Raw genomic sequence first — 24,138 nt, 5'->3', positions numbered from 1 at the left:
AGGTACAGCATGCAGGTGAGCGAGGTAGCATTTAGGACTTTGTTGCATTTAATATTTTCTTCCCTACCAGTTGGAATTCTCTGACTTTTCCTGAAGTGGATCCAACATTTCCTGAGTAAGAATAATAGGACATTCAATCTGACCTGAGAGATTTCCTGCAATTGTCATGCCTCAACAGCAGAGGGAGCAGTAGTACCTTGTTGCTTGGGTGTATGTCTCTGAAGCATAAAGAAACAGGGACATTGTGGTTGTTTTGATTCAGTGAGACAATGTACTAACTTCTCAACAGGGTCAGATGGCAATAAGGGGTATCATGGAGATGGTGGGTTATAGGATATTGTTTCAATGTGCCATGGTCCTGGGAAAAGGCCAAGACCTGCTCAGAGCCTGTGTAACACTCATTGAGCGGCTAGAGCAGCTGGTACTTGTCACCCATGGTGGCACACCAGAGTTGAGTCTCAGCATAAGGTTAGTCTGAGCATGAAAGTAAGTACTTCCCCTGGGACATCCCATATGTCCTACATACGGTCACCTTCTTATATCTTCGCACTAATTAGAAATTCACCCATTTTTTTATCTGCATGAGGCAGTTTGCCATTAGTGATCAAGACATATAAGTGTTTGACCTCAGAGAAACTACAGGGAGTGCTCATTGGTGGGAGTCAACAGTTACCACGTACACCCGAGGTAAAGAACATGTTCAGATACATCAGGGACAGTTTTACGGACGTTCACACTGTTCACACAAATGTTGTGCACACATGGGGGAGACTCAGGATATATCTAATTTTGCTTCAATTATCCTTCTTACTGACATCTGGAATTTCTCAGCTGCCAAGTCTGCTCTGTGTGTTATTTCTCCTTTGCCCTTCATGTTTCAGTCCTGGCATCTGTCAGTTGTCACCGGATTGGCTCTGGGTGAGCCAGTGCACGTTAGGCTCAGATGTGAGTTAATGGTAATCTCATTTTTCTCTCCTAGATCTCTGCTGACAAACTCATGGCCCTGGGGCTATTCAGCCAGCACTTTAACCTGGCCACCTTCAATAAGCTGGTGTCCTATAGGAAGGCCATGTACCACACTCTGGAGGTAACATGGGTGCGGGTGCTAACTAGGCTGTTGCCCTGTGGGAGACAAAGCTGTTGGAGGTGTCCTTCAAGACTGGCTTGCAGGCAGAGTTACCAAGGAAGTGAATGGGGAAAAGGGTTCTGACCTTGGAATTTTAAATTGCTAATACTGATAATCAGGAAGACAGGATGATTCTTGGCTTGTGTCATCACATAATGAAACTACTAAAAAGGGCCTTTTATCGTGCTCTGAGGAGACAGTTTCTCTTACTATAGCTGTAGAATCATTATGCTCTTTGCTTATATCACTCTAGCCCTAACAGCCCTGTTGCCACCAAGAAAAGTGCCTAAATAATACGTACCGATTCGCTTGACCCTTGAAATAATGAATGCTTGGCTGCATCCCTTCAGAAGACATAACTCTGTTGGAGATGGGGATGGAACAGCCCGAGCCTTGCTTCTACCGTTTTTTTTTCTTTCATTATTGAGAAAGGATTTCCCAATAGCTATGGAGCCATTCATGGAACTCTCTCTGTAGACTAGGCTGACCTCAAAATCACAGACACCCATCTGCCTTTGCCTCCCAAGTGCTGGGATTAAAGGCATATGCTACTACTGCCCAACTTGCTCAGCTTCATCAATCTCTTTTTGTAGGGATCTGAAAATATCTAGATCACTATGTCTCTATTGTTTCTCAAAAGCAGATCCCTTTCACAATGTAGCCCAAGACAGCTGTCCAACTATGAAAGACACCAGTCTTTAGGGAATGCAGGCCCCAGCCAGAGGAATCCCTGGGATCACCTTGGCACATACCTCATCCGCTTGTTCCCATTCATGGACAGACATTGCCTTTATTTGTGTCTTGGCAGAGAGCCAGGGTGCGAGCTGGCAAGACCTTCCCCAGCAGCCCCGGAGACTCACTGGAGGACCAGCTGAAGCCCATGCTAGAGTGGGCCCACGGGGGCTTCAAGCCCACTGGCATTGAGGGCCTCAAACCGAACAACAAGCAACCAGGTGGGAGTAAATCTATACCACTGCGGATAGCCCTTAGCCACACTGGCGCAGCCCAGCATTCTCATTGGGCCAAGCAAGCAAGGCCTACTGTACCCTGTAGACCCCAGTGCTGTTAAAAACCTCTAACAACTTGAGGGCTATCTCCTGCCTTGTTAGGCTTCCCTGGCCATATTGTTGCCACGGGTGTGTGCAATTAATCTTTTCCAGATGTCCAAATTCACCCTTTACCTTTGTGGCCATTCTTACTTAAAATAAAAAAATAAATACCTTTTGCTACCTGCCATTTTGACACGTCTCTTATCTCCCTGAATATACCCATGATTCCACAGAACGAAGTGAAGTTTGGACCTGAACACCCCCTAATATAATGTTTTTGTTTTGTTTTCCTGCAAAAGTGGTTAATAAGTCGAAGGTGCATCGTTCAGGCAGTAGGAAGTTAGAACCCAGGAGACACGGTATTCCCTTACCATCTTTGAAGGTTCTGTTTTCCTCCCTCTATCTTGCAATCGCTTGGCATCTACAGGGTCACTGGAGAAGAATCAAGTCACCTAAGCGCCCTCTCCCTCACTCCCCACCCTCACTGACCCCAGGCTAACCACGGGTGCACAGCCTTCTACACTCTTTGGTTTATCTCACCGTCTGTCTTACTTCTGAACATTAATGACATGTACGAGCACTGGTAATTGTCACTCTATCATCAAAGGCTCTTTGAATTTTGGTGTTTTTAAAATAATATATTTATATTCGGAGACTTTGTTCAGGATTATAGTCTCTACTTCCTGGCTATCTCAGTGGTCATGTTCTAGAGACGGTCCTCATCATATACCCCAGGCTAGATTTTGGTATAGGAGTGTGTGTCATTACACTTCCTTATGGATTTTGATGGGTTTATGATTTTATTTCCTTGCCAGATCATGGTGGAACATGCCTTTAATCCCAGCACTCAGAAGTCAAAGGCAGGCAGAACTCAAGACCCAGCCTGCATAGCTAGTTCAAGGACAGCCAGGGCTACACAGAAAAACCCTGTCACAGAAGAAAAAATTATTTTCTTAGTTGGAGGAGTCAAATTGAATAATTTGTATTAGGAGTCAATTTAAAAACACTAGAATGTGAACCACATTAAAATATATTTTTAAAACAGGGTCTGAGGATAGCTCTCACTGTTCTAGAATCTTCTATGTAGATTTGGGTGATTCTGAACTTCCTGTCTGTGCTTTCTGAATGCTGTCACTAAAGGCATGTACTATCACACTCAGCAATAAAAAATCAATTTAGTAATTTTCTAGTATCTGTTTATGCATTGATCTACTTTCAAAATTATAATAGAAATTTAGATTTCAGCTTTTTAGTGATGTTTTAAGATATATATTGGTAATAGACATCACCGTATTAAATAATATTATATAATGTTGGCTAAAGTAGATTCCATTGATAATTTGGACGTGACTCTCAGTGTGAAATCCCGTCCTTATTGACAATTCAAATATTCAGTAGCTCCATGTTCCCGTTGGGCACTGTGGTGGGCATCACTGTAGGACCTCAGTTCCAGCTGTGGTCCAACATGTGCTCAGGGCTGGCCCTAGAAGGATGGATTCTCCTCCACACTCAGATGTGTAAGCCCCAGGAGCATGTGTCTGCCCTGCTTCCCATGTGGGAGGAACTTGGAACTGGCTTCTGCTCTGGGTTCCCCTCTGGGGCTCTCTACACCCATCACAGTCCCCTGCTCTAGATGCAGCTGGATCCCAGGCAAAGCAGGGTCTTGTCCTAGGCCTGCCTGGTCTCTCAGCCTTCGGTCAAGTCTGTCTGCTTACCTTCCAGAGAACAAAAGTCGAAGACGTACAACCAACGACTCTGCCTCTTCTGAGTACTGTCCCCCACCCAAGCGCCTCAAGACAAATAGCTATGGCGGGAAAGACCGAGGGGAGGATGATGAGAGCCGAGGTGATTTTTTTTTTGGGGGGGGGGTTGCGGGAGCTGAATAGTGCAGCAGCAGGAGCAGCAGGTCCTCAGGGGGTGCATGTACCTCAGAGGTGCATGGCTGCATGGGAAAGGAGACATCCCCACCTCATCTCACACCTGTCTCTCTTTCCTCCACAGAACGGATGGCTTCTGACGTTGCCAACAACAAAGGCAATCTGGAAGGTACTGTCCTCCCTTCTTGGGTGCTCCAGGCCTGCCTTAGCCAGGTTTTAATCCAGAGCCCTGGGCATTGACCTAGATCAGGACCACTCCTGTTCCCTGTGTATTAGTTCCTAAATTTATTAGACCAAGTAATAGGATTTCCTTCTATTTTTATCCGAATGTGAATTTGTCCCTGAGGTTACTGACCAGGAAGATCAGAGTAGGGGACAATGTTAGTTGCAGCATTTTGGCCAAGCATTGGTACCTTTAGCTTTCCGTGAATTAATTTACTATTGTCCCAGTAACTGCATTCCTTGCGTTCATTTTGGCCCAGAACCAACCAAATAGAGTTTTTGAATGTGTGAGAAACTCTCTATTTGCCTTCCCAACTTTCTTAGTGACTGTTGCTTAGTAGTGGGTGAGAAACTATGTCCCTGGACCTGGGAAGTGTTCAATGGTGGGGTCTTAGACAAGGCCCATGCTGTGTTCCTATTCCTACTGAAACCACACAAAGACACCAAATTGGTCTTGAGAAGTCTTAGTAGTAAGACTGACTACTATAATACCTGGTCAAGAAGGCTTGCGGCTGTCCTCTTGACCTAAGTGTCTGAGTACATAGACCGAGGGAACGGGTATGAGTAAACAGTGTTTTCTTCCTTCCTTCCTTCCTTCCTTCCTTCCTTCCTTCCTTCCTGCCTGCCTGCCTGCCTGCCTGCCTGCCTAGCTGCCTTCCTTCCTTCCTTCTTTCTTTTTTTCTTTTTTCTTTTTTGATTTTTGAGACAGGGTGTCTCTGGCTTTGAGGCCTGTCCTCGAACTAGCTCTTATAGACCAGGCTGGCCTTGAACTCACAGATATCTACTTCCATGTGCTGGGGTGCAAAGGTACAATGAAATAAATTCCGAACTGGTTTGGACCCCATTAGTTAAAATAGGCTGATTATTTCAAGGTAGAGGAGAGTCCTTGAGTCTAAAGGCACAATAATGTTATCTCATTGGTACTGTTTCTCTGTCATCTGCTAAGCAAACTCCAGTTAACATTACTGCCTGTATTTGATGTCCGCGAAGTATATGAACTAGAAAAATCCAAGGCAGTTGTTTTAACTTCTTTTGGAGGTAGTTCTTCTGGTATTTACAAACCTCTTGCTCCTATTAATGCAAAAGTTAGATTGAAATGCATCATTGGACATAGAAAAGTCATTGACTTGGTACTGGGTAAGGCAGAGTTTTAGAACTGTTAAGGCTCAAGGCTTCATCTGCACATGTTAGGCCCTTGGTATCCATAAACTCTGACACCCTGTCTTTCTCCCAGACCGCTGTTTGTCCTGCGGTAGGAAGAACCCTGTGTCCTTCCACCCCCTCTTTGAGGGTGGGCTCTGTCAGAGTTGCCGGGTAAGTCTGCCTGCCCCTTCCTCCTGTCCCTTCCTTCCTCACTCAGGCTCCCAGCATAGTCCCTGCTCCAGGCCATAGTGAACAGCTTGTCAGGGCACATTTCCCCCTAACCCCCCATTTCCTGTTTGGGGGAAAGGTACTGCAAGCAGAGAAAACCCTCCATGAGGAACTCAAATCACAGTACTGTCGCTTGCTAGCCAGGCCTGGCCGAGGTCAGGTCTGTGGTCTCACGTGCTTCTCTCTGGCGGTCAGGATCGCTTCCTGGAGCTCTTTTACATGTATGACGAGGACGGCTATCAGTCCTACTGCACCGTGTGCTGCGAGGGCCGCGAGCTGCTTCTGTGCAGCAACACAAGCTGCTGCAGGTGAGCGTCGTTTCGTGGGGCTGGACGAGAGGGCCTTGCATCCCCTGTTGTACCCCACAGTCCTGCAGCCTGTAGGCAGCTAAAAGCAAACAGAATATCCTGTGGGATCTGGTTTTCACAAGTATGAACTGAAATGATGCTTAATGCTAGGCTCAGGACATGTCCCTGGGAGGTCAGCCCTGTGAGGTTTCTGTTGAAAGGCTCTAGATTTGAAGGGAGTTTGAGTGACCCGTATTCAGGAAGTGATGGCGGCAGGAGGCTGAGCATCAGGCAGAGTGGTCATGTCCTGGGGAACTGACTAGGCCGGCAGGACAAAGGTCTGTTAACCTTGATGCCCATTCTCTCTGGATACTCTGGTACAGGTGCTTCTGTGTGGAGTGTCTGGAGGTGCTGGTGGGTACAGGGACAGCTGAGGATGCCAAGCTGCAGGAACCCTGGAGCTGCTATATGTGCCTCCCACAGCGCTGCCATGGGGTCCTCAGGCGCAGGAAGGATTGGAACACGCGCCTGCAAGACTTCTTCACTACTGACCCTGACCTCGAGGAATTTGTAAGCCCGAGGCTCTGTGCAGTCTCAGGAAATTACAGTCCCTGGATGTCTGAATTCTGTACATTTTTAAGAGCAAGAGTCAGGCCTTTGATCTCTGAATGTAGGAGACAGAGGCAGTCACATCTCTGAGTTCTTCAAGGACAGCCTGGTCTACTTAGTGAGTTCCTGGCCAGTCAAGGCTATGTAGTGAGATCCTGTGTCAAAACAGCCTATAAAGGTGATAGAGGCAGGCAGAGTGACAAAGGTCACAGCACAGAAAGCTGAGCCGTGAGCCTTGTGGTGAGTTTAAGGGCGGCCTGTGTTAAATAGTGAGGTCAAGAGCAGCCGGGAAGGTACAGCTAGATTCCACCCCCCCTGTACCATTTGCACCTGGCAGAGCTGGTGCCTGCCCGAGGCTGAGAGCCCGTGCCTGCCAGAGGCTAAAAGCCCTTGCTAGTCCACACCTCTAGCAGACACTTCTCCCTTCCAGTGCCTTCTGCGCAGGGAACAAGAAGGAGATGTCTGAGCTGTGGATGACAAGGGCAGCTGCTCCCACACTGTAGGAGTTTATCTGCTGCTCTTAGAGGCCTTGGCAGTTGCCGCTCATGCTCCCTATCTGGGCCTGTGCGTCTGTGGGAGGCAGCTGTGCCTCCTATCTGAGGACAGAAAGGCCAGCCTGTGCCAAATACATTCTTACCAGTTCCCATGAAAGCGCCTGGGCACAGGAGGAAGATGGACACTCTGAGGGATTATTCTCTCTCTTTGCTTATTTGGCAGGAGCCGCCCAAGGTGTTCCCAGCAATTCCCGCAGCTAGGAGGAGACCCATTAGAGTCCTCTCCCTGTTTGATGGAATTGCAACAGGTGAGTTGAGGCTGCAGGATGAAGGTGTCTCTCCCCCGTGACAGTTGAGAACAATAGTAACCTGGGTGTCACTCCATGGCCTTTGCACCTTCTCACTCTGTTCTATGTGCGTGTGTGACTGAAAGCATATGCATTTGCCCCGTAGACTCACGGGAGATAAGAGGACAACCTCTCCTGTGTGATTTACCCAGGTATCAATCAGGCTTGGTGACAAGTTCCTCTGCCCGCCACATTCCCTCCTTGGCCCTTTTCTATGTTTCTTGTTTGACTTGTTTTCCTTCGGCTCAAGTATCTGGAAGTTTCCTGGCTACACACACAAGTGTTGTGATAGATAATGACGCAGTGACCCTCAGTCTTGGCTCCTTTCTAGTTTTGTTTTCAGTGTGTATGCGCACAGGATTCAGTCAACACGCACAGCCCTCTCAGGTCTGCTGTGGCTCCTGCAGGTTTCTTGGTGCCTGTTTAAAAGCATAGCCTAGATGCGCAATGCAGTGAGGTCCTCTGTGTCGACCACAGATACTTTGAAGTGACAGTAATGGAGTGAGGGAATCTTCATTCGAGTTGGGGTTCAGGACGTCAACCGTGGGGCTGATGGCTCTGCATTTGACCTCTTAGCCTCACATGTCTGTTTGATCCCCCACAGGGTACTTGGTGCTCAAAGACTTGGGTATCAAAGTGGAAAAGTACGTTGCCTCGGAAGTCTGTGCAGAGTCCATCGCCGTGGGAACCGTTAAGCATGAAGGCCAAATCAAATATGTGAATGACGTCAGGAAAATCACAAAGAAAAATGTGAGGGTGACCTTATTCTTGGATGGAGTTCATCTCATCTTCCTTATCCTTCTTCTATACCCTGCGCCCTCCTGGTCTGATGCCATACTGTCCCCATTCCTCAGGTTCAGGGTTGCAGGTACAAGAAGCTGTGAGTAGTTAAGAAAAAAACGTGCAAATAGGGCCATTTGAGGTATAATTCAAGATAGTTTAGTTCTGATAGAGCAAGAACATTGAGGTGTCTGGGTTAGGCATTTTGGGGTGACAAAGGATGATTTTAGAATTGGTGAATTATTTTTTAAAGTTTCCCACAGAATCCAAGGCTTTAATTCTTCTTTTCCTCAAGATCATCCTAGCTCTGTGTTTTCCCCTCAGATTGAAGAGTGGGGCCCTTTTGACTTGGTGATTGGTGGAAGCCCTTGCAATGATCTCTCCAATGTCAATCCTGCCAGGAAAGGCCTATATGGTGAGTGGGTTTACTGGGATTGTGACCACCTCAAAGTCACTCTAAGCAGTGGGAGTTCATCTGGAATAGGCTGCAAAGTCGCTGTCGGGGATTTGTTCAGCCTTGCTCGTACATAGTCTAGGCCTGATCGTGTTCATCATCCCGGGGCACAGCAGGTTCCGGCTTCACTTTCCTGCCGTGTCCTGGGAAAGCTGTGGTTTTTCTTGAACTCCGTTTTCCATTGCTCTTGCCAATATAGAGGGTACCGGCCGGCTCTTCTTTGAGTTTTACCACTTGCTGAATTATACACGCCCCAAGGAGGGCGACAATCGTCCGTTCTTCTGGATGTTTGAGAATGTGGTGGCCATGAAGGTTAATGATAAGAAAGACATCTCCAGATTCTTGGCGGTGAGTGGACCTAGGGGAGCCCAGGCAGGGAAAGCAGCCCGTACACTAAAGGGCTTAATGATTTCCTGGTTGGAGGGCGCTGTGGCTAGATCTGAGGATGAACAGCAGGAGGTCCATTCAATTTGGCTGATCCATTTAGCACACCCCATCCTTGTTAGTGCCCCTTTTCCTATCTTGTTTGCATTGACAATGCTGTTGTCAGGTCTGTGGGGAAAAGAATAGGCTTTTGTCTTTCCCTTTCTTGGTTTGCTTTTCTTTAAGCTTTATTTTGTATGTGTGCACACAGGCACACCTGCCATGCTGCATGTTTGAAGGTCACAGGATTACTCTGGAGTCCATTCTCTCCTCAGTGTGGCTTCTGGAAATCAAAATCTGGTCATCAGCATAAAAGCACTCACTCCTGCTGAACCATCCTGCTGGCTCTCTTCTTCTGCTTGAAGATGGTCTCACATAGCATTGGCTTTTCTTGAACTCTTTAATCTTCCTGTTTCTGCCTCTAGAGAGCTGGGATTACAGGTGTGCACTACGACAGCTGGCTTACAATTTATCTACCCAAAGTGATAGGGCTCTCTTGGACCCTTGGTTAGGTGTGCATACATTGCCTACACAACCTTCTGCAAATAGAAATTTGACATGAAGCACCGTGGGCAGGTCTAATCCTCAGCTCTTCACCCACCTTCATGTGTTGCTGTCTCCAGCCAGTCTCTGGGTGGGAACTGTCTGTCTTCTTATCTCTAGGTAGGAAAGGCTTGTCACCTGCCAGGTCACACCTGGGCTGAGGGACAGCTCAAGCTGAGTCTTGGGGTGTCTTCAGCAGCTCCCCTTCTCTTCCTGCAGTGTAACCCAGTGATGATTGATGCCATCAAGGTTTCTGCCGCTCACAGGGCCCGGTACTTCTGGGGCAACCTGCCCGGGATGAACAGGTAAGAACCCTGAGTGGGACAGGTAGCAGACAGCAAAGTCTGACTGATATTGTAACAGTGTTGCTCAACCTGTGAGCAATATTGCAGTAGCAGTATTACTGTTATGAAATAGCAATAAAATAGTTTTATGGTTGAAGTCACCACAACATGAGAAACTGTATTTAGGAATGTTAAATCACTGTCTAGAAAGGCCTGGCTTTAGGGTCCTCTGGATTACTGTCGCGTTAGAGCAGAACTTCTTGGGAAACTAACTGCCTTGCTCTAACTACACGAGGGATGTTTCTCAAGGTCTTCATGATGTCTGAGAACTGTGAAGCCTCCCTGTTCTTTCTGCTGTGCTTAGACCACCAGTGCAATTTTGAATGCTAAAGGCCATTTCACTGCCCCTGAGGTGAAGTGGGTCCTGGGTACAGAGCTGAGGTGTTAATTGTAGCATGGTGGCTAGAGAAATGACAGCTCAGCATTTAAGCTCACTCTAAGCTCACTGGCCGTTTCCTCGAGCCATCTGTGACAGAAATGGTCTCAGACCCTCCTGTCATCCTAGGGCTCTAGAACTGCATGTAACACATGCAAACCATTCAGAAAAGTATAATCTGTGTATTTCCTTATCCACTAATCCACCTATTATAGTTTGCCCTTTATCTCTATATATTCTATTCATTTTCTTTGGATTCTTCCACATCTTTACTGTGTACCTTGATGCAACCCACATTGAAGGATTAAAAGCTACCACGCACATATAAGGAAAATATACAATATTTGACCTTTTTGTCTGGGTTATGATTATATTTTCCTGGTTCCCCCCATCTTCAAAGTTCATTATTTTGTTTTTCTTAACAGCTGAACAATTCCATTGTATAAATGAATGACATTTTCACTATCCATGAATTGAGAGGCATTGAGGCTGTTTCTAACTGCTATCCATTATGTGTAAAAGAGCAATGAATGGCTGAGCGAGTAGGAGGTTGTGTGGAGTCCTCAGGATACCATCCAGAGTGCTGTGATTGGATCCTGAGGAGCTGCCATACTGAACATAGTGCCAAAACCAATTTACACGCTTCTAGCAATGAATAAGGGTTTCCCTTTGCCCATATCCTTGCCACCAAGAGCAATCATGACTGTTATGAGATGAAATCTCAGTTATAATCTGCATTTGTTGTTTTTTCTTAGGCTTTTTTATTTAGTCTGTCTGTCTTCCTTCAATTTACCTCTCCCTCCCTTCCTCTTTCTCCCCCTCTGTCTCTCTTGTTTTTTTCTTTTTCTTTTGGAGACTGTTTCTTTGTAGCCTTGCCTGTCCTGGACTAGCACTGTAGATTATGCTGGCCTCATTCATAGAGCCTGCTTGCCTTTGTCTCCCAAGTGCTGGGATTAAAGGCACATGTCACCGTTTCCCATCTATGATTTATACTTTTATAATGGCTAGGCATGTTGAATTTTTCTCAGGCATTTATATTTCATATTTTGAGGATTTGGTTTACTATCTCTGTTCCCCAATTTTTAGTCTAGATACTAACCCTCTATCAAATATATATTTAAGATCTCTTCCCATTCTGTAGGCTGCAATTTTTCCACAAGTTGCTATCCACCTCCCTTTGTTTTTGGTCTTAGTGTCCTTTTCCACAGAATCTAAAGCCCTCTTGTCTAAGGGTGTCCCGTACATATGTCATGCAAATACATTCACACGCACAATAAACAAATAATTTTTTTTATTGATATCTCACAATCTACCTCTCTAGTTTTCTCAGTCAGTATTTACCATCTTTTTATTACGAATCAATAGGTTGTTTTGGTCAAGGAAGTTTATACACAAACAATTCACTTTGTAGAGGTCTTCTTATCTCGTCTGTGTTTGCTTTCAAGACCTTGCCAATGAAGATACAAAATGGGATGGTATTAACCATCTTTGACTCCGAAACACTTTCATAGGGATCTGCTGACAAAGTGTGGGTAGAGGTGGGAGGAGCCTGCAGTAAGGCGGACCAGTTTTTTTTTTGTAGGCAATATTATTGATCACTTAATCACTGGAGCTTGCTGAATTATTGGGTACCATACCATGTTCATTCTTGGGATAGCCTATGGTAATTTACCCAGCCATCAAGCCTTTTCATTGCTGTTGTGTTGCTCATTCAATGGTAGACTCTTGATGCCTCTCGTGGAGTAGACGAGATAATGGGAAGGGCAGTGGGCATGTTCAATACTGGGAATGCAGCTTTGCCAATGTGGGTGGGGAAAGGAGGGCTCCTTCCACAGAGCAGATGGAATGCAGCCATGTGAATAATGAACGTCTGATGTGGGTCAGTGGGTTTCCCAAGATGAGCTTCAGGATCAATGTTCTTAGATCAGGAACACCCGAGAAAGAAAGTACAGGTATACGTGTAAGTAATTCTGTTTAAAACAGTGCCATGTACTTACGTTGGCATTGGAAGTCATGGGAAGTTGCTAAAATGGTATGCGTTTGTCTGATGGCAGGCAAAGAAGAATAAGGCAAAAAGACACAAATGAAGTGGTGAATTAGTCTCAATACAAGAGGCTGTCAAACACTGGAGAGTCAAAGTAGTTTGTTAGGTGCAGTCAGCATGTGGGTAATGAGAGGAGAAGTCTAGTTTGATGAAGCATTTGAGGTCTAGGCAGAGACAGAATGCACTAGCTGATATCTGCAGGGTTATCATCACCCATCAGTCAAAGACATTGTTTGTAAACATCCTAATTTTTTAAAGATTATACTTAATACTTTTATACTTCTGTGTGTGCCTGCGTGAGCCTGCATGTGCTATGAACGCCTGAAAGATCTATGTTGGTCTTGATCCTGGGCTGACTTGATGATGCTCCTACCAATGTTGAAGGTTTATGTGGATTTTTGAATCTACACAGATCCAGACTTGCTCTGATCCTTTTCCCTTGGTCTCAAGATTAGACCCATGAAGACCTTAAAAGAAAATGGGAATTATCATTGGGCAGCTAGAAGGCTGTCAGGGCTGAATGTAATTTCCTTAACTAAACTGCTTTTATTGTGAAGTCTCAGTATTTGGGTCTTTTAAGGAGGCTGCCATAGTTCATGGCTTCTATGTATAGATGTGGATAGGTTGCTACTTCGAATCGCAGCTCTTGATATTAGCATCCACATTTGCAGATAAGATAGGAGGGAGGCATTTACTATTACTAGCCTTCTGAGCTCCCATCCCTAGTATCTTATGTATGTCTCAGAGTGATGATGCCCACAGTGATCTAGACCAAGGTGATAGTGCTGCCTGTGTATAGCAGTGGAGGTATTCCTGGTTTGCAGAGCACTCGGTTCTCCTTAATGCATGCCAATCAGTAGCAACACTATTCTGTGTGTGTGTGTACTGGGCATGGTCTTAAGGCACTTAGGCACAGCCTTGTGCTCTCACCAGTATGGTGCACTGATAAAGCACATTCTGGAGTTGGGCCTGGTTAGGCAGTTCATTGCCAGTGCACAAATGGCAGCTCAGAACTGTGTAACCCTGGTTCTTTTCACTTCCATGGACCCTGTCTGCACGGGTTGCTCCAAAAAACACATGCAAACACTCATACACATTTTTTAAAAAATGAATTTTATTTAAAAAGCTACATTCTCTCCTCGCCTGACTTGTGAGGTCTCTAGCGTGGACCCGCAGGCAGATGCTGGAGAATAACGGGTTTTGGCTGTTCCCAGGCCCGTGATAGCTTCCAAGAATGATAAGCTCGAGCTGCAGGACTGCCTGGAGTTCAGTAGGACAGCAAAGGTAAGATGCTGAGCGGGCTGTGCTGCACCTTCTGGAACACTGACCTGGGCTCTCTGCACGCGGCTCCTGCTCATTCCCTCACAGACCCCTGGTGCTGGGCCCCTTTCCCCACACACTCTTCTGTCTCTTCTTCAAGTTCAGAGTGACAACCCCAGCAGGAAGACACAGCCGCGCTCTGCAGCGGTAATGTTGGAGGCAGGGAGGCTGTGCTGCAGGTGCTCTTTGCAGTAAGGACAGTGGCAGATGCTGTTGCCAAAGGCTGTGCTGTGAAGTCACAGATGCACAGCGAGGCCTCAGCGCCTTCTCCTCCGTGTCTGCGAGAAGCAGAGGCCTGTTGCTCAAGCGCTGGTTGGCTATTCTGAGTCTGGATGGTTTCTGCTCTTAATGACCTCATCGATCAATAACTGGTGTCTTGGCCCCCATGTGATCCTTCATGGTCACTAAAATCTATGTAGCATTTGTGGAAGCATAAAGAATTTCTCCAGTCTCTGTCCTCTCCCTGTGTCTGCCTGTCCCTGCCAGCTATCCAGACCTATGCCTTCAGTCCTCTGTCCTCTGATGCTTCTGAGCCTGACCCCACTTATAAGCCTTCTGTGCTCACCCCGCGATATTGTTTTGTTCTCCAGTTAAAGAAAGTACAGACAATAACCACCAAGTCGAACTCCATCAGACAGGGGAAAAACCAGCTTTTCCCTGTAGTGATGAATGGCAAGGACGATGTTTTGTGGTGTACTGAGCTCGAAAGGTGAGCTGCATTTGGAACAAAGATAGGAAAGGGGGAAATGGGATGAGAGAGACAGGATGGCTGACACCTGTCTGCATTGCTCTGATATTTTCCTGTCTCAAATGAGAAGGCTGAGAAAACCCCTGTTTATCCCCAGAATTCTCTTCCTGGTCCCTTCTCTCTCCAATCTCTCTGATCTTTTACCTTTGTTGTCAGACCCGCCTGCTCAGATTAAAGGCAGGCACCACTACCTTCCCTCTCTTCCAGATGTAAATATCAACTATTTCATGAAGATGTTAATGCTCCATATTTTATTACATATTTATTTCTGTTCTGGTCTCCTGACCGAGAACAAACTCACTATAGACTCTCCTGTGCTTCAGCCTCCTGAATGCTTGGCTTATAAATGTCAGCCACCATGGCCCAAGTAATATTTTTTTTTACAATTAATTCTTTTTCAAATTTGAACATAACCCTTTCACCCACATTGCAACCCTCTCCACTCTCCAATCCTCCCACTTGCCCAATTTAGATGTTGCTATTCACCATTTACTCATCAAGTCCCGTTTGTGCCGCCCAGCTGTCTTTGTGAGTGGGTTCTGCCCTGATGTGTAATCAGTAGGTTTTTACCTACTGGGATTCCTACCTTCCCCTACTCTTTGCGATCTGCCACAGGCCTGAGTACATGCCATCACAATACTGGGAGTTCATGTGTGCATCTGCTCCCTTCTCTCCAGAAACAATCTCAGGATATTATCAGCCGTAGCAATCTCAGCGTCCTCTTCTGAAAAGGTCCCTGGGCCACAGGCCGGGACACTGTAATTATGTCCATGCTGTGGCTTGTTCTGGAATTTGAGAGTGATCTTTTGAGGTGTGATTGGTACTGTGTAGATGCCAGGAATAGCAAGGCCTGGACTGGAGGTATTGAATTCCTACCGGGAACTTTAGAGCGGTTGTGAGCCTGCAATACTGAGATTCGGTCTTTGTCCTCTTTAACACCGTTGATGGAGTACTTTGGTCAAGCTCTGGATTTATTTTTCTCTAATATTTTGAGGGAGCGGATAGAGAGATTGTGTATGTGTGTGTGTGTGTGTGTGTGTGTGTGTGTGAGAGAGAGAGAGAGAGAGAGAGAGAGAGAGCGCTGTATATGTACATGTGCGCTCGCAACTATGAAAGACCTGGTATCTGTGAGCCCTCTGTTTGCCATTGAAAATCTTGTCTTTTTTGTTTTTTCTCCCTGAAAACAAATCTCATTATGTTTTGAGCCAAATACATGTGTCTTCTGACTGACTGGTGATCATGCATAGACCAGTTCACACTATGCATTTAAGAATGGCCCTAGAGCCAGGCAGTGGTGGCACACACCATTAATCTCAGCACTCAAGAGGTAGAGACAGGTGGATTTTGTGAGTTTGAGGCAGCTGTCTACAAGAGCTAGTTCCAGGACAGACTCCAATGCTACAGTGTCCTAGATACATGTCTGCAGATTAACAAGGGTTAATTCCTACCATGGCCTGTGAGGAACGGGCAGAGTCCCAGTGAAGTTGCACAACACTGACTTCCTGTCACTCTCAGCTGTTAGCAAGTGTTCTTAGCTAATAGTGGAACTGGTAGTCTAGAAGGTTCCTTCGAGTCTAATAGTCTTTGAGTGAAGCCTGGTACCCTGACTAGACCTGACTCAGAACACAGTTCTTGGTGTTCTTCTAACCTGGTGCCTTTTCACTCTGTTCTCTCTCAGGATCTTCGGCTTTCCTGCACACTACACAGACGTGTCCAACATGGGCCGTGGTGCCCGCCAGAAGCTGCTGGGAAGGTCCTGGAGTGTGCCAGTCATCAGACACCTCTTTGCCCCCTTGAAGGACTACTTTGCATGTGAATAGTTCTACCCAGGACTGGGGTGCTCTTGGTCTGAGCCAGGTCCCCAGAATCACCCCCTCCCTGAAGTCACCTCACCTCTCCCCTTTCTCAGCTCACCTGTTTGGGGCCTCACCTCACTGTGTACCTCAGCTTTCTCCTGCTCTGTGGGAGCAGAGCCTGCTGGCCCTTGCAGGGGAGCCCAAGGTGCTCCCTCCATGTGCACAGCTCAGACCTGGCTGCTTAGAGCAGTCCAACATGGTGCTCATGTTTTCTTATCCTGAAACTTTAAAACTTGAAATAGGTAGCAAGATGGCTTTTTTCCCTCCTGGGTTAATCAGTCAGAAGTGATGGCTAAGATACCAAAACGATAGCTCTCCCAGTACTCAGGTTAATGCTGCAAAATCATTTGAGATTTTGTTTTTAAATCACCTGTTCTCCCCATTTGCTAGAGGATGCTAGCATCAATGTGGGCACAGATGAACAAGGTCATGGGGCCAGGATTTTTTTGGTTTTGTGTTTTAATTTTTCCTAGGGATAGTAGAAGATGAAAAAGGTGATGTTTATGACTTAAATCTTAATGGCACCTTCCCCTTGCTTTGGTACAAGGGCTGGGGTCCTGTTGGCCTTGTAGCATTTCCCAGTACGATGATGATGTCAGCAGGGATGGTGTCATCATCGCATTCAGGGCTATTTCCCCCAAGATTCCCTGGGCAGGGGCCCGTGTTGCTAATCCTCAAGAAGACTGGAATAGAATGTTTTAAGCTCAGGAAGCTGGGTGTGAGCCCCTCCCCCACCAGCTCAGATCCCCAGATAAGTATGATCCTCTAATACTTACTGAGAAGCTAGGGCCAGAAGCACATTATTTTCCCTAATCTAAGAGATGATAGGGAAACTACAATGAGAAACTTTGATCTTCTGGAGATTTTTAAAACCTTTTTACCCCATGATACATTGTATTTTTAAGGGGACTCTTTTAGGGGTGTCCCTGGAGGTGAGAAAAGCTGCATTTCAGAAATGCTCTCGCGACGCTTTTAGCGCCTTTTACTCTGTTTGCTGGTGCTATTTTGTAGGAGGAGGACAACCTTGACACAGTTGGGCTTTTTATACACTTTTTTACAACTCTCAGACTTCTATTTTGATGTTTAACATTTTCATTAAGGTTTTTTTTTAAACTGGAGCGTTGTCACAAATGTGGGGAAACAGCCTTGTTTCAACAGTTTGTCTCCACTGTTTTAGGCAGAAAGATAATGGGTGCCTAAAGTTTACCTTTCTGTTTGATTAAAATTATATTTCTCTAATCTTGTATGTGTCTTCATCTGCTTATGTGTGGTAGCCGCATGGTGATGTCTGGGCGGGGTTTACTATCCTAGTCTATTCCTGTTGCCAGGCCAGGTGCATGAGTGCATTCTAGGCCATTCTGGGCTACATTGTGAGTGGAACCTTAACTTACTAGATCTTACATGGCCTTAAAACAGGATAATCATGACAAAAATAAATATTCCTACTTGTAGCATTCTTGGTTAGTTACCATAATCATCATGAAAGTTAGTTTAGTAGGCAACTTAATTTTATTTGTAAAAATTGACTATGATCTTCAATCATTGATTGTTAAACATGGCATTAACTGTTAAACATTGACCAAGTGAAAAGTTTTGGCATCTTTAGCTTAAGATGCTAATTGGTTCTTTTCCTTTTGTAGAAAATTATTACCTGGGTATCATTTAAGTGAAACCCCCCCCCCAAAAAAAAATAAAGGCCCCATCGTGGCACATGACTTTTATCCCAGTTCTTACAGAGACAGAGGACCTGGGATGTTTCCCATCACCTGCTTAGTGGCTCAACAATTTACAGGGGATCCAATGCCATTGTGGGTACCAGTGAGACACATGATATACATACATGTAAGCAAAACACATAAAAACAAGTCTTACAAAAAAGATGATGAAGTATGACATTAAGCAATACAAGATTATTCCATATTATAGGTGGGAGACAACCTGAATTGTATCAGATCGAGAATGAAATGAAAAAACCTCAATATCATGGTTCCTGGTCTTTCAGAAGTTGATAAAGGCAAGGAGAACTGATGTTTGCGTGGTGTGGTTACTTGGCAAGATCTGAATGCTCTAATGTGGGTTCTTGCTTTTTTATGGTCTGGTGTGTGTTTACATGTTTGTGTTAGCACGAGTGGTATACTGTGCCTATGGACCTCTGAACAATCCATGTGGATTCTGGGAATCAGGCTTAATAGCCTACGTCATGTCAGCCCGTTTTGGGGCATTTTAAGGCGGTAACTCGAACTCTGCTAAGCTGAGAATGACCTTGGACTGACATCTCACCTCCCAAATTCTGAGATTACAGAATTACACCACTTTGGTGTCTTGAATAAAATGGCTCCCATAGACCCAAAGTAAGGGCACTATTAGGAGGTGTGCCCTTGTAGTAAGTGTGTTTTTGTTGGTGGAAGTTTGTCACTGGAGGTTGCTTTTGAGGTCTCAGAAGTTCAAGCGATTCTTAGTGGCTCAGAGTCTCTTTTTGATGGATCAAGATGAAGAACTCTCAGCTCCTAACACCATGTCTGCCTCCATGCCACTATGCTTCCCATCATGGTGATAATGGACTAAATCTTTGTGAACTGTAAGCCAGCTCCAATTAGAGTTGCTGTGGAGGGGCTGGAGAGATGGCCCAGCGGTTAAGAGCATAGCTTGCTCCTCCAAAGGTCCTGAGTTCAATTCCCGGCAACCACATGGTGGCTCATTACATCTGTGATGAGGTCTGGTGCCCTCTTCTGGCCTGCAAGCATACAGACAATACAGAATATTGTATACATAATAATTAAAAAGAAAAAAGTTGCTGTGGGGGTGCTGGAGAGATGGCTCATACAGAGCGCAGACTGCTTTTCCAGAGGTCCTGAGTTCAATTCCCAGCAACCACCTGGTGTTTTATAACCATGTGTAATGAGATCTGGTGCCTCTTATGTCATGCCACGCAGAACATTATATATAATAAGTAAATCTTAAAAAGCAAAGTTACTGTGCTTCTGGTGTGTTTACAGCAATGAAACTTAATTAAAACAACCACCGTGCCCAGTTTTATACATTATTAAAGACTGAGCCAAGGCCTCGTGCATGCTAGCCAAGCATTATACTGCTGAATTATATCTATAGCCAGCCCCTAGTATTTTTTACTTTTATGTACATTGGTGTTTTGCCTGCATGCATGTCTATGAGGATGTCAGGTCCCCTAGAACTGGATACAGAGACAGGTGTAAACTGCCATGTCGTTGTTTGGGACTGAACTGAACTGAGGTCCTCTGGAAGAGCAGCCTCTTAACTGCTGAGCCATCTCTCTAGCTTTCCTCACTCCTCCCCGTACTCTTTTCATAAAGCTTGTTTAAAACACAAATATGTTGTAGCTATCCTGATAGGAATGAAGATAATTCTACAGAGACATTTGTGCCCACTCCGTGGGGGGCGACCCTGGAGATGGCTAAAGGGCTAGAGAAGGCATTGTACCTGAGAGTTCACAGCAGCATGAGCTTTTTTTGCATGACCAATGGTGTGCCTAGTCCAAATTGACTGCCCAGAAGGACTTGGCAAGTAGAGTTGATGCAGGAGAGGATAGGCTGAGTGCTAGTTTGCCGTTTCCTATGGCTGGCCACTGTTACTTATGGTAGGGCAGACCCGAATCAGAGCCCTTTCTGCAATGCAGATGGGAAGAAGCTATGGGAAGAGTCAGCGAAGAGGAAGAGGACATGGCCAGTAATAGAAGACACCCAATCTGGACAATAAAAGAGAAGAAGGAAAAACGATCTGTGCAGACAATGTCTTAATGGCTCTGAACAACAACAACAACAAAAACCCAAAGCCTGGGATGACCAGGTTGTTCTCAGCACTTGAATTGTTTGAACTGGAAAAGATTTAAACACATCAAATAAAATACATGGTTTTACCTGCATGTATTTGTGTGTGTCGGGTCCCTGGTGCCCATTGAAGACAGAAGAGTGTTTCAGATCCCCTGGAACTGGACTTGCTAACAATGAGCTGCTATTTGAGGGCTGGTGGTGCGGGAGAATTGTCTGTATTCTGTCAATCATGTATTTTATTGGCAGGTAAACCAGACAGGAAGTAGAGGCGATGCAATGAGAACAGGAGAATCCTGGGAAGCAGGAAGCTTCCTCTGCAATTCCTGCCCATATCACTGAAGAGGCAACAAGTGAGCTGCCATGCTGAGAAAGGTACTGAACCGTGTGGCTAACATAGATAATGATAATGGATTAATATGAGTTACAAGGACTAATAAGAAGCCTGACCTAATGGGCCAATCAGCTTTATAACTTATGGAGATCTCTGTGTGATTGATTTTCTCTTTGGGGCATGCCAGCTGTGGGGTACCGGGCGGGACAGATACCCCAACAAGCAGGCCCCTTCATGTTACATGCTGGGATTTGAACTTGGGTAAAACAGAAAACAAAATCTTGTGGGGGCTGGAGAGATGGCTCAGCAGTTAAGAGCACATACTGTTGTGGCTGAGGACGTAGGTTCAGTTCTCAGTACCCACATCTGGTAGCTTACTATGTCTATAACTCCAGTTCCAGGGGGTCTAACATTCTCCTCTGGTCTCTTTAGGTTCCTGCACTCATGTATACCCTCCTCCCCCATGCCTCGAGCACATAAATACACAATTCTTTTAAATGGGAGCTGGAGAAATGGTTCAGTAATTAACAGCATTTTCTGCACTTGCATAGTACGGAGGTTCGATTCTTAGCACCCACATGGTGGCTCATAACTGTACCCCTGGTTCCCAAGGATTCCAGTGCCTTCTTGTCTCCATTGACCATGCACATATGTAAAACATCCAAACATGTAAAATCAAATCATTAAAAAGAAATCCTTGTGATGGGGCCATCTCTCTCCAAAGAGAGTTGTTTTTCCCTTTCTCTATGGGGAAATTATAGTAGATAAACAGGTTGGGACCACAGTGTGTAGGAAATGCCAGAGGCCAAAAAGAGGGAAGGTTTTCTCCTTTCACACACCAACCCCCATGGTGATTGATTTTTGTTGTTTTGTTTTTTTGTTTGCTTGATTTTGATTTTAGATAGACTCTCATAACCTAGGCTGGCCTGAAACGGGCTATATATTGATGAACGATTTATAAAAGCTCCGATACAGAAATTGGGGTTCAACCTGAAGACCAGAAAAGCAAAGCAGTCAGTCACTGGCTCTTACCTCTACCTCAATCCGAAATGGTGATTCTGCCTCCAGGAATTTCAGAATGAGACTGAGAGCTGTCTCCTCCTATTTTATGTTTCTCTCTAGAGGTGGGATTAAGGGCTGTACCACCCGGTTTCTATGGCAACTAGGGTGGCTACTGGGATTAAAGGTGTGTGTTAACCCTGTCTGGTTAGTAAGGCTGACCAGTGGGGCTGTTTTACTCTCCGATCTTCAGGTACGTTTTATTTATTAAAATATAAATGAAATGCCACCACAATATATCAAAGGTAGCTCTAAATTTCTGATCCTCCCGCATCAGGCTGCTGAGTCCTGGGTTTATAGGCATGTACCATCATAACAGGCAGGTTATTTATTTATTTTAGTTCAGGATCTCATGAATGCTAGGCAAATGCTATAGTATTCTTCAACTTAGCTACATATTCGGGCCTTTGTAACTTTTGTTTTGAAAGAGGGTCTCAGAAATTGCCCAGGTAGCCGCTGAACTCATTCAGTTGCCCTGCACACTATGAATTTTGATCCTTTGACCTTACCCTCCTGAATAGCTGGGACCACAGACATGAATTACTAGACACAGCTTTCAGATGATGATTTATGTCTGCCTGGTGTGTGTGTGTGCGTATGTGCATATGTAAGACTTCAAGACAATTCTGAAGCCATTTCTGACAATTCCAAACCCTCTCAGCCTCTGTGCCTTAGTGCTTCCCCTCCTCCCCTGGGAACCAAGGACCTAACAGCTACACATGCACGTACTCAGTTCCTGAACAATTACCCATACACGAATCGTTAGACTCAGTCTCCTGGGAAATGGGGTCAAAATGACCTCTTACCTCATCTGATCTGACAGTAGCGCTCCAGCCAATTATTGATATTAGCCCTTTTCAAATAAGCCAATCATAATGGTCAAGGAACAACCCCTCTTGTTTCTATGGGGCCTTCTCCTTTAAAAGTAGACTGTACCAGCTATTCGGGGTCTCTCGGCTTCCCAAATGCTGAGGGACCCTGTTATGACAGAATTAATAAAATCCTCATGCTTTTGCATTGGCTGTGGTATGTGAGGTGGTCTCTGGGGGCAATTCTTTCTCGGTATGGACACTAGAGTCCAACACATACATGTTTGTGTACATGTATGTACATGCATGTACGTATTTTGATTTGAGATCCAGTCTAGCCCAGGCTAGACTCCAACTGCATATAAAACTGAGAATGACTTTGAACTCCTGATTCTTCATTACCTCCCAGGTATCCAGATCACAGGGATGTGCCCCAATTTAGCTCGTTCCCATTCCTAAGAGCATATAGGTCAAGTTGCATGTTCTGAGCCAGTCGTTGGTGGCACATGTCTTTAATCCCATAATCTCTGAGTTCTAGGCCAGCCTAGTCTACAGAGTGAGTTCAGTGACAGCAAGGGCTACACAGAGAAACCTGGTCTGGCAAAAAAAAACCAAAACAAATAAAACCCCGCAACAAACAAACAAAAAAAGTTGCATGTTTTTACTTCACTTTCCTGGATATTGACAGGTGTTTATCGTGCCTTTTAGGATTAGGGTGGAGCTTCAGGGAGCCTAAGACCTTGTACATGCTTAGCTATGTTCTCTGACACTGAGTTACATTCCCAGGCTGTATTATGTTGGTCAGTCTTTCAAGGTTTTTGTTCCCCCATCTGCAAAAGAGAGATGCAGTGATGAAGAGAGGTGGGGAGTAGGGTGGGAGATGGGGTGGCAGTGTCACGCTGAGTGGTGCACTTCTGACCTCTGGAGACAGGCAGGAGGGTTTTCAGAAGGTTCATGTAAGGCTGGCCTGTGTAGGAGTTCCAGGCCAGCCACAATTACATAATAAGAACCTATTCCAACAACAAATGTACAAACTAAAGCAAAATAGCTACCACCAATAAAACAGTAGCACCAACTATTAACGATGAAATAGAGGCTGGGTGGTGGTGTAGCACGCCTTAATACAAACACTTGGGAGGCAGAGGCAGGAGGATCTCTGTGAGTCAGAGGCCAGCCTGATCTACAGAGCAAGTTCCGGGATAGCTAAGGCTATACAGAGAAACCCTGTGTTGAGCAACCAAACAACACAAAAAAGGATTAAATGGAAATAAAATTAACAAGGTAAAGAACCTAGTAACGGGTGGTACATTGTAAGAACTCAACAAAACTACTTTATTATCAGGTGGGGGGATTTATATTTCTGATGTCATAGGTGGAAGGACCACATCAGGTTTTAGTGCTGGAACTGAACCCCAAGGCCTCCTGCAACTGGACAATTAATTACTTAGACAATGAACTCAGGCCCATCCTCTTGTGGATCCCAGAAGGGAGGACCAGGAGAGACCCCATCCTGGCTCTGAGGTCTGAGCAATAAGGAGGCCTGTGGCTGCAGCGGTGGTTGTGACAGGGAGGGTGTCTGTGCTACAGGACAGCAACAGTACATGTTCAGATAACATCAGAAGTACAGCTCTACACCATTTTCCCCACTCAAAGATCATGACTTAGACAAACCCAAGATTTATAGCTTCAACATAGAAAAGAATTCTAGAACAGGCTAACATGAAACCGAGTTGGGGTATTTACTAAAAATAGAAAGATGGCTGGGTGGTGGTGGCACACATCTTTAATCCCAGCACTTGGGATGCAGAGGCAGGTGGATCTCTGTGAGTTCAAGGCCAATTCTGGTCTACAAGAGCTAGTTCC

General features: G+C 45.4%; 1 protein-coding gene across 6 annotated transcripts in view; it reads left to right on the top strand.

Moving 5' to 3' along the window:
- Window positions 1–17,509, top strand: part of LOC125407790 (DNA (cytosine-5)-methyltransferase 3B) — a 36,480-nt gene extending 18,971 nt beyond the window's left edge. For 2 of the 6 annotated variants that reach the window (XM_087911095.1, XM_087911092.1), the window contains 15 exons: window positions 980–1,087; window positions 1,935–2,079; window positions 3,898–4,020; window positions 4,177–4,221; window positions 5,509–5,588; window positions 5,841–5,953; window positions 6,316–6,502; window positions 7,259–7,343; window positions 7,987–8,132; window positions 8,487–8,577; window positions 8,816–8,964; window positions 9,802–9,887; window positions 13,561–13,630; window positions 14,257–14,375; window positions 16,093–17,509. In XM_087911095.1, the coding sequence (XP_087767221.1) occupies window positions 980–1,087; window positions 1,935–2,079; window positions 3,898–4,020; window positions 4,177–4,221; window positions 5,509–5,588; window positions 5,841–5,953; window positions 6,316–6,502; window positions 7,259–7,343; window positions 7,987–8,132; window positions 8,487–8,577; window positions 8,816–8,964; window positions 9,802–9,887; window positions 13,561–13,630; window positions 14,257–14,375; window positions 16,093–16,234 (1,689 nt within the window). In that variant the 3' untranslated portion in view covers window positions 16,235–17,509. Of the gene's footprint in view, window positions 1–979; window positions 1,088–1,934; window positions 2,080–2,474; window positions 2,535–3,897; window positions 4,021–4,176; window positions 4,222–5,508; window positions 5,589–5,840; window positions 5,954–6,315; window positions 6,503–7,258; window positions 7,344–7,986; window positions 8,133–8,486; window positions 8,578–8,815; window positions 8,965–9,801; window positions 9,888–13,560; window positions 13,631–14,256; window positions 14,376–16,092 lie in introns of all 6 variants that reach the window. The other 4 variants (XM_087911097.1, XM_087911096.1, XM_087911094.1 and 1 more) reach the window with 3 other exon arrangements.
- The last annotated feature ends 6,629 nt before the right edge of the window (window positions 17,510–24,138 follow it).

The sequence above is a fragment of the Myodes glareolus genome, chromosome 10, assembly GCF_982192425.1.
Source record: "Myodes glareolus chromosome 10, mMyoGla1.1, whole genome shotgun sequence".
NCBI classification, from domain to species: Eukaryota; Metazoa; Chordata; class Mammalia; order Rodentia; family Cricetidae; genus Myodes; species Myodes glareolus.
The sequence above is the reverse complement of the archived record's forward strand: the minus strand, read 5'-3'. Positions and strand labels throughout refer to the sequence as shown.